We start from the raw sequence: 13894 nt of genomic DNA, 5'->3' as shown, positions 1-13894 counted from the left end.
TTCTCAGTGGGGTGCAGGAGAGAGGGCTCAGATCCTGGAGCAGTGAGGCACAGCTCTATGCCCCCCAACATGCATCCCCTCATAGAGACCTGCCCTTTTGTGGGGGGGGGGGGGGTCTGGTCAGTGTGGCTGGGCACAGGGCTGAGGCATTGGCCTGTGGGTTCACGAGCCCCCATGATCCACCCTGTGCCACCCATCCCCTTCTGGCCCTCACGCTGCGCCCTTTGTCAGGGTGCCTGAGCTCGGGCGCCAGCGCCAGACTGGTCTGTCTCCCACACTGCCTGGAGCTGCATGCCAGGGCGGAGGCTCCCTGCCCTGGTGGCTATGTGAGGGGAGGGGCTGGGGCCTGAGTGCTGGGGAGCCAGGCTGGCTCTGCGGTCGAGTGGCTGTGCGTCAGGAGGGGAGGAGGCTGGCTGTCTGCCCTCCATCCCACTGGGAGCGGGTGGGGGGAGCTGGCAGGCTGCCGCCCCCCCCAGCGGGGTGGGGTCCTGACCTCCCCTGCCAGGCCCCCCTCCGGCTCCAAGGCTGCTCTGGTTCCAGTTAGACCGGCTCCCCCCGCCCCACCCGCCGCAGGCTTCCTGCCTCCCATCCTGCGAGCCGAGAACTCCCAGGCGCTTCCTGCCAGAGGCCCTGGCTGGTTCCCTGCTGGCTGGGGTCACATGTGGAAGTCGGGGCTGGAGAGAGGAGGAGGGCGTCCTGGTAGGGGAGGGTGCACAGCTGAGATGAACCAGGGCTCTGCAGAGGAGGGAGGAGCCTCCCTGACCTGGCAGCACCATGGGCCACAGGCTGGGGTGGGGGAAGGAGGAGGGTGGGGTCAGATCCTTGGCCTGAGCCATGTGGGTGCGGCTTGTGTCTGGGTCTGAGCTCTGGGGCCCAGCCCTGTCCAGGCTGCCAGATCTCCTGCGTGCCATCTGCTCTGCCAGCTGATGAGCTGAACCAGGCATTGTGCTTAGGTCATGATCAGGTCCCTGTGTGGGGGAGACCAGCAGTCCTCCAGCCTACCTACAGCTCTGAGCCCTGTTCTGGGCCCATGCTGTTCCCTCTCTCCCTTGTGCATGACCATGCCAGCACCCAAGCTGCACAGACCTGCACCCTGGTTTCCATGGGCTCTGAGCTGCTGGAGCCCACTCCCACTGGGCAGAGCAGCCAGCTCTTCTGACCTTGGATGGACTGCTGCAGTGCTGGCAGGCAGAAAAACAGGGCCCAGGTTGGAGGGTGGCCTGCTTATGGCCCCTGCCCTGTCAGCATGGCGGGAGGAGGAAGCAGGACAGGACAGTTGCACCCCTTAACTACCCCCAACAGCAACATGGCTTCTACCCATGCAGCTGGCCAAAGGGCTGGAGAAGGCAGGTTTCCAGCTTCTGTTTTGTCCATGTTACTGGCAGCTGTTAGGGGAGTGATGGGCCATGGGGCTGTGATGTGGCTCCCTGCCCGTCATGCCCATAATGGCAGCAGGAACCTGCTAGGAGTCTGGGCCACATGTGGTTCTGCAGTTAGATGCTGCCTTGTGGCATCCCCTGCCCCTCCCCCTGCAGCCCTGGGTCACGCTAGAGCTGTGTGGTTTGAGGGGTGAATGGGGAGAGAGTGCCCGAGGATGGGGGGAGTTGGTGGGGGGCGGGGGTGGCACTGGGACCGGTGTGGGAAGGGGGTGTCCAGAGGTGGGGGGGTGGGATCTGGCAACTGTACACCCTGTGGAGGGAGGGGGCCCTGTGGGTGCCGGACTGGGGAAGGATGCTATGTTGTGGCTGTGCTCCCTTGCATCCTGCCCTGTTTTCAAGGGCTTTCTGTTTCCTCCCTCAGTGAAAATCGACCCCAGTTCCATGTACCCCATGGAAATGAACAGCGACAGTGAAGACAGCGGCACAGAGGAAAGTAGTTCAGCTCCCTTCCAGGACCTACAGCGAGAGTGAGTGGCAGCAGTTTTTTCACTGTGGCTGAGGCAGGCTTGCCCCTGGGTGGATGGTGTAGGTGGCAGAGGAGTCCTGCAAAGGGGTTGGAGGACCAAAGCTGCCTATGGAGCCGGTGACCACTCTGCCAGGACCCTGCAGTGGCCAAACCCATTGCCAAACTGTACAGTTGTCACGGCACTTGGATCTCATTATCCCAAGGCAGGCCAATCCATGGTTACACTATGTGTTGGGGGGTAGTCTGGTTTCTCTTTCCCATCACATTTAATTGGCTGTCCAGGGTGCTTGGGCTGGTGTCATCAGAGAGCAGGGCTCTGGGTGGGGTGGGGCAGGCCAGCTCTGGCAACTGGAGAAGGTATTCTCTGCTTTTCCTGGGTGAGATCTAATATGCCATGGGGGAGGGGTTGTCTGCCTGTCTGAGAGCAGAGTGGGATCTGGCATAGGGTGATAGTCCTGTATTCCCCTGGTAGGTCAGCAGTGGCCCGGATGCAGCGAGCAGAATCCCCAGACCTGAAGAAGAGGCGAATTCACCAATGTGACTTTGAGGGCTGCAATAAGGTCTACACAAAAAGCTCCCACCTCAAAGCACACAGGAGGATACACACAGGTATGGCAGGGTGGGGAGGCAGCCTCTGCCACATGGCTGCCAGCCCAGTCCAGCTCAGCCAAGGCAGTGGAGTCCTGGACGCCCTCCCTACATGGATTGGGGTGGAATCTCCATGCAAAGGGATGGAGGAGCTGTCACAGCCCAGCCCCTGCTGTCTGTTGAAGTGGACCAGCTGCAGACCTAGGACACCCTTTCTCTCCATTGTACTGTAGAGCCTGAGGAGCTGAGACTCTCAGATATTCCTTTAAGACCAGGGATGACCATCTGGCACTTTACCAGTGTTTCAGATCCTTTGTACTGTGCACGCCACCCAAGCCTGGCTGTAAGCTCTTCTCTCCAGGTGTGGCTGGCTGAGTGCAGGAGTTTCAGGGCTCAGCATGGATTCAACCAAGAGGATCCAGATCTGGGAGTTCCCTGCTGGTTTGAGATATGTGCAGGGTGAAGAGGGGGAAAAGCTATTTAACTTTAGAGAAATTGTAGCTTCTGGCCTCAGTGGTTAAGTGGTGCCCACAACCATCCTGCTCACTGTGCTTTTAAGATGCCAGGACTGCATTTTGGGTGTGGAGTCTTTGCTCCTTTTGTTTGCATGTGTAGTTCTGACGTGAACCACTAGGTTGCAGGCTTCTCCCAGCCAGACACAGCCCTCTATTGTCTGTGGAGGTCCTTGGTATTTGCCTGGGAAGTTGTTATATCCCTGGGGCTTAGGAACCCTTTGTGATCCATAGGGATGAGGAGAGGGGCTGTCTGTCCTTCCCAGGTGGCAGCTGGGCTGGCATAGGAGTGAGCAGGTAGAGTGTAGACACCTGGCTTATCTATTGCAAGTTGAGCTGTGTTATGTTGCAGGGGTCTTGGGGCTCTGGTACTAGGGCTGAGCTGGTACGGTAAGGGGCATTGCTGGAACATAATCCTGGAAGGGCATTTATCCTGGGTAGCTCAGAGGAGGGGTTTGCTGATCAGGCCTTCTGTCTTCCCACTCCTCCACCCCAGACGGTAGTCTGTTGTGTTTTGTAGGAGAGTTTTGTCAGCATGTATATGCCTGCTAGTGTAATGTTGCCCCTTCCCCAGCTGCTGCACCCAGCCCTGCCTGGTAAGGTCATATTGCAGGGCTTCATACAGGAGCTGCCTCTGGCTGGGTGGAAATAGTTAAACAGGAGGTGTTCAGCCCTCCAGCCTCCTTTTCTCCTTGTACAGATCTTGACCTTTAGGGCATTCTGTCCGTTGCAGCTGATTGCAAGTTGGGGGCAGTAGATTCCCTCTTCCTGAATTATCTGTGCAGGAGGATCATAGCTTGAGTGGGGTTTTACTGGTTAACTGAGAACCAAATTGGACCCACTATATCTCGGTCCAGAATGTGTGTGGGTGGAAGATGCGCTGAGCTGCAGGGAACAGTGTTTCATTAACTTAGCTGACCACTAGATGGCCTCATTACTGCACACAGTGTGGCTGAAGCAGCCAATACATGAGAGGCAAGACTCAAAAAGAAGCAGGCCAGCTGGCCAGGCAGCTGTCACCCAGGCTGAGGCAGAGCTTGGGCCTTTCCATCTGGCTGAGAGACTTGCCTTACCTTTGCCCCACCTCCATGAGGCAGTGCAGTACTATTATCCCCATTTATGCAAGCAGAAACTAAGGCTCAGTGAGACCAAATGACTTGCCTAATGAAGTCCTACAGGAAGTCTGTAGCAGGGGATTCGGCTTGGGTCTCTGTCAGTCCAGGCCAGCACCAGCCTCCCCCACGATCTTCTAATGAGCTGGTCACAGATCAAGTCCATAACCTCAGAGAAAGTCTAAATGTGAGTGCAGGCCTCCTGGGATCAACAGACTGCTCAGTTAAGGTCCCCCAAAGAGAGACTGAATCTAAACTACATCAGCAGAAGCCAGGGAGCGCAGCAGTCCTGTACTGGCCAAGGGAGGCCTTTTTCCTCGGGCTGTGATGAGGATGTAGAGCCCTAGCTCGGGCTGCAACTCAAACTGCCCTCCCCTCTGGTCTGGCAGCCTAGGTGCTCTGCCCTAGGAATTTGGGGGGAGGGGGTATATAGTGTTTCATTTAAATCATGGAAAAATGTGTATTTGGGGTTACTTTTTTCTAGCTGAAAATTAGGGTTTTTTTTAAATCGGAGAAAACCAGGATCTCTGCTGATCACACAGCCACAGACTCCCCCCTTTCCCCTTTTTTCATTGCTATTATATATTCAAACCATGCAACATTCTGTCTGCAAAATGTGTTTTGAACTTCCTAGTGAGCTTGGAAGCCCATCCTTGGCACTGCTTCTTTTTCATATTTCCCTGCTTGAAAGCTCCTTTTGTCTCCTGGCCTCCCAGCTGGAGGGGAGAAATAAGTTTCTACAACTGCCTAAAATAATCTAGAAAATGTTTCATTTCCATAAATAAGGGCATCTTTCTGCGCCCCCATCTCCCTTCGTGCCAGGGGAGAGGAGCAGCATCTGCTTTTCTGGGATGCTTCTGTGGCCAGCAGACTTTTAACTCCAGTGTCCTGTGTCTCCCACCTCCACCCTGCCAGTCTAAGGGTTCTCATTGAGCATCCTAGCAACCTAGCCCCTCACTTCCCACGCCAGTAACCTAGCAACCATTCCTCCCTCCTAGCAGCCCCTCCAGTATCCCAGCAACTCCTGCATCCCCCAGCCTAGCAGTGGCTTCTGCCGCACACGTCAGCAACAACAGCTGCCCTTTGCAAAGGTAACTGTCTCCTTGTACCTGCGGGGCACCTAGTGATTTATAGAACTTCCTTGCATTTCCACAGCTTCTGTGAGTTCAGACTCAGGCTGGACAAGCTGAAGCAAGGGGAACACCTTGTGGGCTGGTGTTTCCATGGCTTCCATGGCAGTTGCCTGCTGTTCAAAACACTTTTATGTGTTTTTGTTACATTCTCTTAACTTGAATGACTAATTAACGTTTTGGGGATAGGAACTTTTTGGTAAAGGTTAAACAGGCCTTCTGCTGAGGCCTGGCATGGCCACACTAAGCATCCTTTGTGCCTCCTCGAGGGCCTGTAACAAAGCCTGGGAAGATGCTGTGTCTGTATTTTCCTTCGGCAAGGCCCAGCACAGTGGGATGCTGATCTTGGTCTGTAGGCTCTACCAGAACATAAAATGCCAATGCCAGATCTTGATGCTACCATAATACCCTGTATGAGAAATGGTAGGTCATGGTGTAGTACCTACAACCCTTAACCCTGGCCAGGCATTTTTTCTTACTAGGTATATTACAGTAGCATCCAGAGCAGGGGTGACAAAGTTCCGGCCTGCCGAGCTGTTTCATTCGGCCCACAGAGTTGGAAATTTGCCAGCTGGACAAGAGGTGGCAGCAGTAGTTGGTACAGTTTCTGAAGTTGTGGCAGTGAATGCTGCTGCCTTTCATTTTATCGCCAAATTCCAGCCCCACAGGTAGGATCCAGAGTGCAGAGAGCTGTGTTTTTTGGCCTGTGGAACTGGAAACTTGGTGGCAGAAAGAGTCACAGCAACTAATGCTAGTGCTGCCAAATTTCTGGTTCTGCAGGCCAGATGATGCCAATCCATGCTAGGGATCCAGTCCACGGACTGGCCCTATGCGACTCATTCAACCTGTGGGGACAGCTGAGTTTGACACCCCTGATCTAAGGACACCTGAAGGCAATAGCTGGTCTAGGATTAGGGGCTATATGTTCAGCCATAATGCACCTAATAAGCAGTGATGCCTGGTCTTGATTAAAGCCTGTGGATATTGCACCCACTAAGTGTGTAATACTACCTGATTTTAATGATGGCCAGTTCTTGCTAGTGTAATAGAATGAATAAAGTTAATGCTAATAGTGGTGTGTGCCCAAGCACTGAACCCTCCTTTGTCCCTTGCAGGAGAGAAGCCTTACAAATGTACCTGGGAAGGCTGCACCTGGAAGTTCGCCCGCTCCGACGAGCTCACCCGGCACTTCCGCAAGCACACGGGTATCAAGCCCTTCCGCTGCTCAGACTGTGACCGCAGCTTCTCGCGCTCAGACCACCTGGCCCTGCACCGCCGGCGGCACATTATGATGTGAGCGGGCACCCACCCTCCACTCGCTCCAGCTCCACCAGCCACAGTGGAAAGACTGCACCATGGGAGGCATTGTCTCCAAGCAGATTCGGCCCGGTGGTGGGTTGGATGCCAATGTGGCACCTGTGGCTGCCCATGTCTCAGAGACCAGGACTCCTCCTTCCACATGCACCAGGGACTCAACAAGACTCTGGAGAGACTGCCTTCCTCTCTCCCTCCTCTCCCCCATCCTGGGCCTGTCCCTCCCCCAGTTCTCTGTATGTTTTGCACACTGCCTCCTCCCTGCCTCTGGGGTCAGGAGCTGCAGTTGTGGGCAGGTATCTGTGTGCACACTCAGTCTTGTGTTTGTCCTGTGCCTCCTGAGACCAGCGGGGCCTCAGCCATTCATATGAGCTGCCTGGCTGGATTCACTGTTTAGCCCAAGGCTGATGCAGGGCAGTGAGGGTGTGTGTGTGTGTGTGTGTGTGCGCGCGCGCGCGCGCGTGCATTGGGGGGGAAAAGAGGGGCCTCTGCCTCATGGTAGAAGCAGGGTGTCTTCAATCAGTGGGCTGATGGACTCCACCTTGACGCTGCTGCCCTTCCTGCTCCCTGGTACAGTAGCTCGTGGACTCTGAGCCACTGTTGTGTGGCCGGCATGAGAGCATCTGCCTAGCACTGGGCATCAGCAAAGAGGCACGCTCCAACAGGAAAAGGACCCCGCAGGCAATGAAGGAGCTGAAGTGGATTGCAGGGCCTCTGAAAGAGGGGAGTGGTGGGGAGGAAAGGGCCTGAGGAACAAATCAAAGGGAAAACTTTGCGGAACATGGAACTGTGACTATTTGAGGGGTGGGGGGGGGAGGGGGATTTTGCATTCTGCCTGGATCGCGGGGCAAGGAATAGGACAGTAGGAACATTTTAACTTAAACAGGAGCTTGGACATGTGCTGCAGTCAACCCTTCTCTTGCTCATCTGGCCTACGGAGGGCTGAGCTGGCTCCCCTTCCCCAGTGGACTTTCTGGGTCTGTTTCGGGTCTTTTTGGACATGATCTCTGGGTGGGGGTAGGGTAGGGCCTGGAGATGCCCACATCTGCATGGTTTTGACTGGTTAATGTTATAGACCTGCTTTTCCCCTGCCATGCTGTGGGGAGCTGAGGCTATCTGGCTTCCCACAGCTGTTTTTACCCCTGCATCTTTTCCTTTAGCTGAAGTGAGCTCAGTAGCTGCAGGATGTGACAAATACAGGCTGCCTTCTCCTAGCCCAGGGCTATTCAGCTTTTGAGCATCCAGGGGCTGCATACTCCCAGGGCTTTACACCACACAGTATAGCTGTGCCCCATCCCTCATGTTGTGCTATGCTACATGGGCATTTCATCACCCTGTAGCCCTGCAGACTCCCTAGGACCACACTGTCCTAGGGAGAGCCTGGAGGAGGGAGGAGGATCTTAAAGATGCCTTTGCCTTTTTCCCTGCCCCACCCCAGGCCCAGGAGCCTGGGCTAGGGGTCAGGGAGTGTTGGTGGGGGGGAGACACTAAGTGATCACCTTACAGGCTACATGCTAGTTGGGCAGCCCTGCCATAGGCAGCAGATGGGGAGAGAGGGGAAAGGGCAAGGCCTAGGAGGGGAAGAGACTTCAGGATCTGGATCAGGTAAAGGTGGGGGCTGTGTTCCATCCACAGCAGAATGGCATTAGCAGACATGGGTCAGATAGTGCACGTGCTCTGAGATGGGCCTGTGGTCCCTGGGATGCTTGGTGATTGCCCGTTCCCCAGTGCCAGGGCAGCCAGAACTGGGCTGAGTTGTGTGGGAGGGCTCAGCCAGTTCTGGGGATGGGCTTTATCTCACAGTCCAGTGACATACAACCCTGGTCTTTGAACCCTTTGCATCCTGGGTCCCTGTCAAGCCCCCAGTGGCCATGAGGGGGCTCATCCGCTCTTGTGACTGGCTAGTAGAATTTCACTGGGCCCTTCCTCCTGCTTCACAAACACTGTCACTCAAGGAGAGCCCAGAGCCTCCTGCCCAAGGCCTTGGCTTCATACAGCCTGGGCCTAGGCTGTGGCAGGAGAGGCAGCTGCATTTGGCTGCCAGCAGGCAGGGTGACACAGAGGCCTCAGACATTGCCCCTTCACCCAAGGTCCTAAGCAAGACACAGACCACGAGGGTCTGCTCACTCCAAAGCCCGAGGTTGCCTGCCAGGCTTACTACTTTAGGGTGAGTTTCCAAGGAGGCTGGTGTCCTCCTTATCCAGTTATAATGGGCAGGTAATTGACAGCTTCATGGAAAAGTTAAACCACTCAGCAGTGCTAGCTGGTCTCCCTGCTGAACCATGGCCCCAGGCTAACCTGGATTCCTTCCATTCTCCCACCTGCCCCCACACCCCTTTTAATCTGAAGGCAACTCCATCAGATTAGAGTTGCCAACCATATTTGGTGTTTTCTTTTTCCTTTAAAGCCCCAGCTCCCAGAGTTGTAATTATGGGACAATCTCAGCTTTCATCACAAAACAGTGTCCAGCCCTTGACATGGACAACACAATCCCTGAAGCCTCCCAAGTCCATAGAACAAATAAGGGGCACCTCAGCATTTGCCATCTTAATAAAATCATGAGCTTCGTACAAGTAATCTCATGATTTTTTTAGTGAGGGAGAGGAGAGCTGTGATTTTTGGAGTGTTTGGAGTCCACAATTCTGCATTTGGGTCAGGGAAAGCCTGCAAGACCAATGCGTTTTGATTTTCTTTTAATGTTGAAACCTGCTGTTTCTGGAGCATCAGTGTAAAAACACACGTGCCTCTGACAAAACACAAGGAAGAAAGCAAAGGGGGCCCAGACATCACATGGAACTATGAACCCCCTTGGACAGATCAGGCGGGCATGGGGTGTTGTGGGTTGTTTTTTGTTTTGTTTCGTTTTTGGGGGGGGTGTTTTTTAAACCATGAAATTTTAAAATCTTGATCTGTGATATTTGTACAAACCTATTTGACGTTTTTCTACATGGGAATAATATTGAAAGTAGACAAATTTTCTGCGTGTATCTTACTTTGAAAAAGAGGTTTATTTTTCTTTGTTGGGGAAGGCAAAAGGCTGCTGTCACAATGTAGTGAGAACAAAGCTGTCTGGGTTCCCACCATAATGATCACTCTAAAAGGGAGATGCTGATTATGCTTTATTCTCTGAAATGTCAGGTTTCTACTCTCTCCAAAATAAGCTTTTACTACAGAGCAATAGAGCTATTTCTAAGGGCAGTTGCAAATGGAATTCTAGTACAAATATTTTAAATTAACAGGTTTAAAATTCCTAACTTTGAAATTTGGGGGTTTGTTTTTTATTTTTTCCAAACCAGTAAAATCTTGGGAACAGTTGCAATTCAAGCAGTGCAGCTCTGGGAACCCACAAATGTAACATGCAACAAATGGAACCAAGACTGACCTGGATTGTCAGTGTTGAGATGGAAGGAAATGTGGGTGCCAGAGGGTCTCTGATGATATGGGAGAGATTGGAGTGGGTCCCATGGCCTCAGATTCCTTGATCAGAAATTGAATTAGTAACTCGTAGTGTATTTATTAATAGAGCTGGGGAGGGGGGAGCATTTTGTGTGTGTGGGGGGGGGGTGAAAATTATTTCTTTTGGCAGGATTTTAAATTATCTCATTTTCCACTATACCTCTTCCCTCTTCCCCCAATTTCATTTTTTAAAGGTTGCTTTTTTTCTCTTTAAATTTTAGGTTGACTTGGGGGTAAAAGAGGCAAAAGAAAGGTGAAAAAACATGGAGAATGGTATATCTGGATTACAAACGATATCAAGAACAACCCATTTTTGGAAATGCTTTTGACTTTTTTTTGGGGGGGGGGAAGAGGGGAGAGAATGTTGGTGGGATGCAAAAAATGGTGACCACCTCTAAAAAGCGTCAATTAGAAGTCTGTTCCTAGTCTTACAAGGTTACACAGTATGCTCCTCTTCAGCTGCTAACCATTTGTCTATAGAAGCACAACTGGGACTTAATGCTATGCCTATCCTGGTTACAGACATAATCAGAAGCCTGTTCAAAATAGGACCCTCAGGCTGGCCTTAGCTCCTGATGCAGATGCTTGGATTAGATCCTCAGCCAATGTAAATAGTCATCAAAGTCCTTGAGTCCCTGCTAGTTTTATACCAGCTGACAATCTGCTCCTAGTGCTTAAACATGCTTTTTCAGCCTGTTGTCCTGTCCTTGCCTGTTTATGAAGAGGTGAGGCAAAGGAGCTGAGATGCCTTTGTTTGATGACGTGGATATTTTCTTGGTCTGTAATGGGAAGTAGTAAGTAGGTTTGTCAAGGTGACTGGTCCCTTTGGCCTCTCCACTTTCAGATGTTCAGCTTGAGAAAGTGATAGATAGAGCAGCTGGATGTGCTGGGAGCAGGTTCTCCTTTCTTCACTGAATCTGTGCCCCTGGAATGTGGCTCAAATTGAGACCCTGCCCCGCAGGTCACTGAAAGCCTTGGCCCTCACTTCCAACAACTTTCAGCTAAGATTATGCTTCCTAGCAGTGTCAAACAAACACAGTCACATATGCAGCAAGGGCAGGCAGGTGAGAGCCTGAGATGGGACAAATTAGGGCCTAGATGTATCATAGTCCAATGAGGGCCTTAATGTGTGTGTCCACTGAGATTAGCAGTCCAAGAGAACGATATGGAAGATATGCTGCTAAATCTTCAGGTTATCAGACGTGGCACTGAGTGCTTGGCTGAATGGGTGATTAGTAGACACCCTTTGCCCTGGGTCCTCTGATAGTGTTGTCTGCCCCCAGGATACACAGCCAGGAAGAATCACCTAGGGAGGGCAAACTTCCTCCATGCACCTCAGTGGGGTGTTGACTGAAACCTACTGGTGAAAGTTGTCAACATCAGTTGAAAGCATTGCTGTTTAGCAGGAGTTACACTAGGATCATGGATGCAGCCTGAATATTTCCATACTGAACTCTTCCCCTCACTTGCCATCTAACTCTATCCCCACCATGGAAGCTGAGGCAGGATGGTCTGTCACAGCCCAAACATGATAGTGGCTTGAACAGGGAATAGCTTGATCCTTTTTAGGACAGGTTGTTGTTTTCACTCTTTCACTTGGTAAAATAGCACTCTCACTCTCTAGTGGTCAGAGCAAAGAACCCAAGTCCAGGACTCCTGGGGCCCTTTGAGCTCTTCCATGGACTTCCTATGTGACCTTGGGCAAGTCACTTCCCCCTCATTGTGTACCTCAGTTTCCCCATCTGTCAAATGAGGGATAACAATACTTAACCTACCTCACAGGAGTGTTGTGAGGCTTCATTCAACAGTGCTTGCAAAATATTTTGAGATCCTTGGATGAAAGGTGCTATGAAGTGCAAAGTATTATTATTATTTTATTAATATTGAGTAACTTATAACGAAGTGCAAGTGTGGTGGGTCTGGGCTGCATGTGATGTGAGGTCTGTGCTGATGGATGCTCAGTGCAAGTGGTGGGTGATGCCCTTTGTGACTCTCACTTCCCTAGCTCTACACCAGGCCAGCTGCCTGGGATCTGGAGCTTTCCCACCACCTTAGATTCTGCCCGGCAACCTCTGATCCTAGAAGCTTCAAACCTGGTTCCTCAAGCCCAACTCAACGCAGTCTGCTAGAGCTGCTCTTGCAGGCAGTGGGGTGGGACTGGGTGGCCCCTGCTACGTAAGGCTCTGGGCTACATGACACCTTTACATGAGTGCACCTATCCCACAGGTAGGCATCTAGTAGGCTGCTATGACAGTGTTTCACCACGAGGTGGCAGGAGAGCCAGTAATAAATAGCCTCCTTTGCCTTGGGAAGGGCTACCTTGGGATAAACTATAAACCAAACCCCTGCCCCAGTGTAACATACATGGTTATAGTTTCACCCGAGTTTTTCCAAGGTAGCTTTGGCCTGGATTTGAGTGAGCAGTGCTGGCGTGGACTGTACATCATAGGTCTGCTCCTCTTTCACAGTGCAGAGTGATTGCACCAGTGGATGCCTGTGGCTCATGCATGCCCAAGTCTAGCCTGTTGCTGTTCTCTCCCACGGACCCATCTGCCCTAGTTGTTGGCCCATGGTCAACTCCCAAATTTTGCTCCCCGACTTCTCAGACTCTCTGGGTGTTGCTTTTCCCTTTATGTTCTGTGTCAGGACTCCCTTCCACACATCGGGGTGTTAATCAGAGTTAGTGTCACCTACCATGGAGGGGAGCCTGTCCTCATCTTGCCAGTGTAGCTATTTCAGCTGCCTCTTGAGGGTTGTTCTTTCCCTGCAGGCTGTAGGTTTTGCATTAGCTGCTCTCTCTTGCTTCATCCTTCCTGCTGCTCTTCCTTCTCTCCTGAACTGGTTAACCTGGTGGTGTGTTGTATCAAGCAAGGCCTCATCATTCAAACAATATGGCAGAGAGGTTCCAAGCCAAGCCATATCTGTATAGAGTGGCCAGTTGGAAAAGCAGCACTATGCAGTAGGTTTTAATCTCTGCCATGCTGCTCCCTGTCCCCAAATTCTGTTTGGTCTGGGCAGGCACTCACAGTCACTTGACTAAATGCCCAGGTCAGTTTGGCATTGCTCTCCGCCAGCCCCGGTCAGGGCATGTGGCTAGGATGGGCCGTCTGTGGCGACCCCGCGTACTGAGTGATCTTACCCAGTTTGATTGTACTTTTTTTTTTTTAATTAATAAAATGGTATTTTAAACTTCGGAACACAGCTTTATTGGTGCTTTTCATGGCTTCCTGGCCCTGCTCCATCTTAAGCTGCCAAGATCTGCTTGAATCCAAGCACTGGGATCTTCTAACTTTGAGGGTAAACTGATCACATGTGCATTGCCCATGCACCCTGGCAGCATGGGCTAAAGTCCCCATGGTCTGCTTCTGGCATGCCACCAGGACGCAGCAGGGAGGTGTACTGATCCAGACTCCTGCCTAGGGCATTGGAGGGGACATGAGTACTTTGTCCAACTGAAATTCAGGATTCTGAAGTGGTTCAGTGAAATGCTTAGCGCTGAGCATTTCCCTCCCAGTACTGACTCTGGGAGCATTGCTTGAGCAAGGTCCTCTAGGATTTGCTCTCCAGAAGATGATTCAGACCAAGGACAGCTGAGCTGGTGCTCACTTCCCCCTGCACCAGTTATTAGCCATCACCACACCTGACCCAGCACCATTATCTTTCCCTTACCCCTCTGCTTCAGCTACAAGAGTCTGGAAGTGGTTCAGCGGAGATGGCATTCCTCACCCCCTAGGAGACATCATGGTGGAGAAGCGTTATGCTCCCTAGCTGTCCATCTCAGTTTTCTGCTCTGGCTGCTATGGGTACTGTTACTGGAGCCAAATGCAGAACTTGCAGCTCTCCACAGCACCTGTTAACAGGCACTGCTTGGTCTTCC

At 52.1% G+C, this 13894-nt stretch overlaps 1 protein-coding gene across 3 annotated transcripts in view; it reads left to right on the top strand.

Annotated features, from left to right (window-relative positions):
* The window catches only part of KLF8 (KLF transcription factor 8), a 98063-nt gene extending 84832 nt beyond the window's left edge, over positions 1-13231 (top strand). For all 3 annotated transcript variants that reach the window (XM_090058954.1, XM_090058955.1, XM_090058953.1), the window contains 3 exons: positions 1801-1906; positions 2378-2514; positions 6363-13231. In XM_090058954.1, coding sequence (XP_089915080.1) covers positions 1801-1906; positions 2378-2514; positions 6363-6544 — 425 coding nt within the window. In that variant the 3' untranslated portion in view covers positions 6545-13231. The remainder of the gene's footprint in view (positions 1-1800; positions 1907-2377; positions 2515-6362) is intronic.
* Positions 13232-13894: the final 663 nt, after the last annotated feature.

The sequence above is a fragment of the Crocodylus siamensis genome, chromosome 8 (genome assembly GCF_052110815.1).
Source record: "Crocodylus siamensis isolate JL-2025a chromosome 8, ASM5211081v1, whole genome shotgun sequence".
NCBI lineage: Eukaryota > Metazoa > Chordata > Crocodylia > Crocodylidae > Crocodylus > Crocodylus siamensis.
This window is presented reverse-complemented; position numbering and strand designations above follow the sequence as displayed.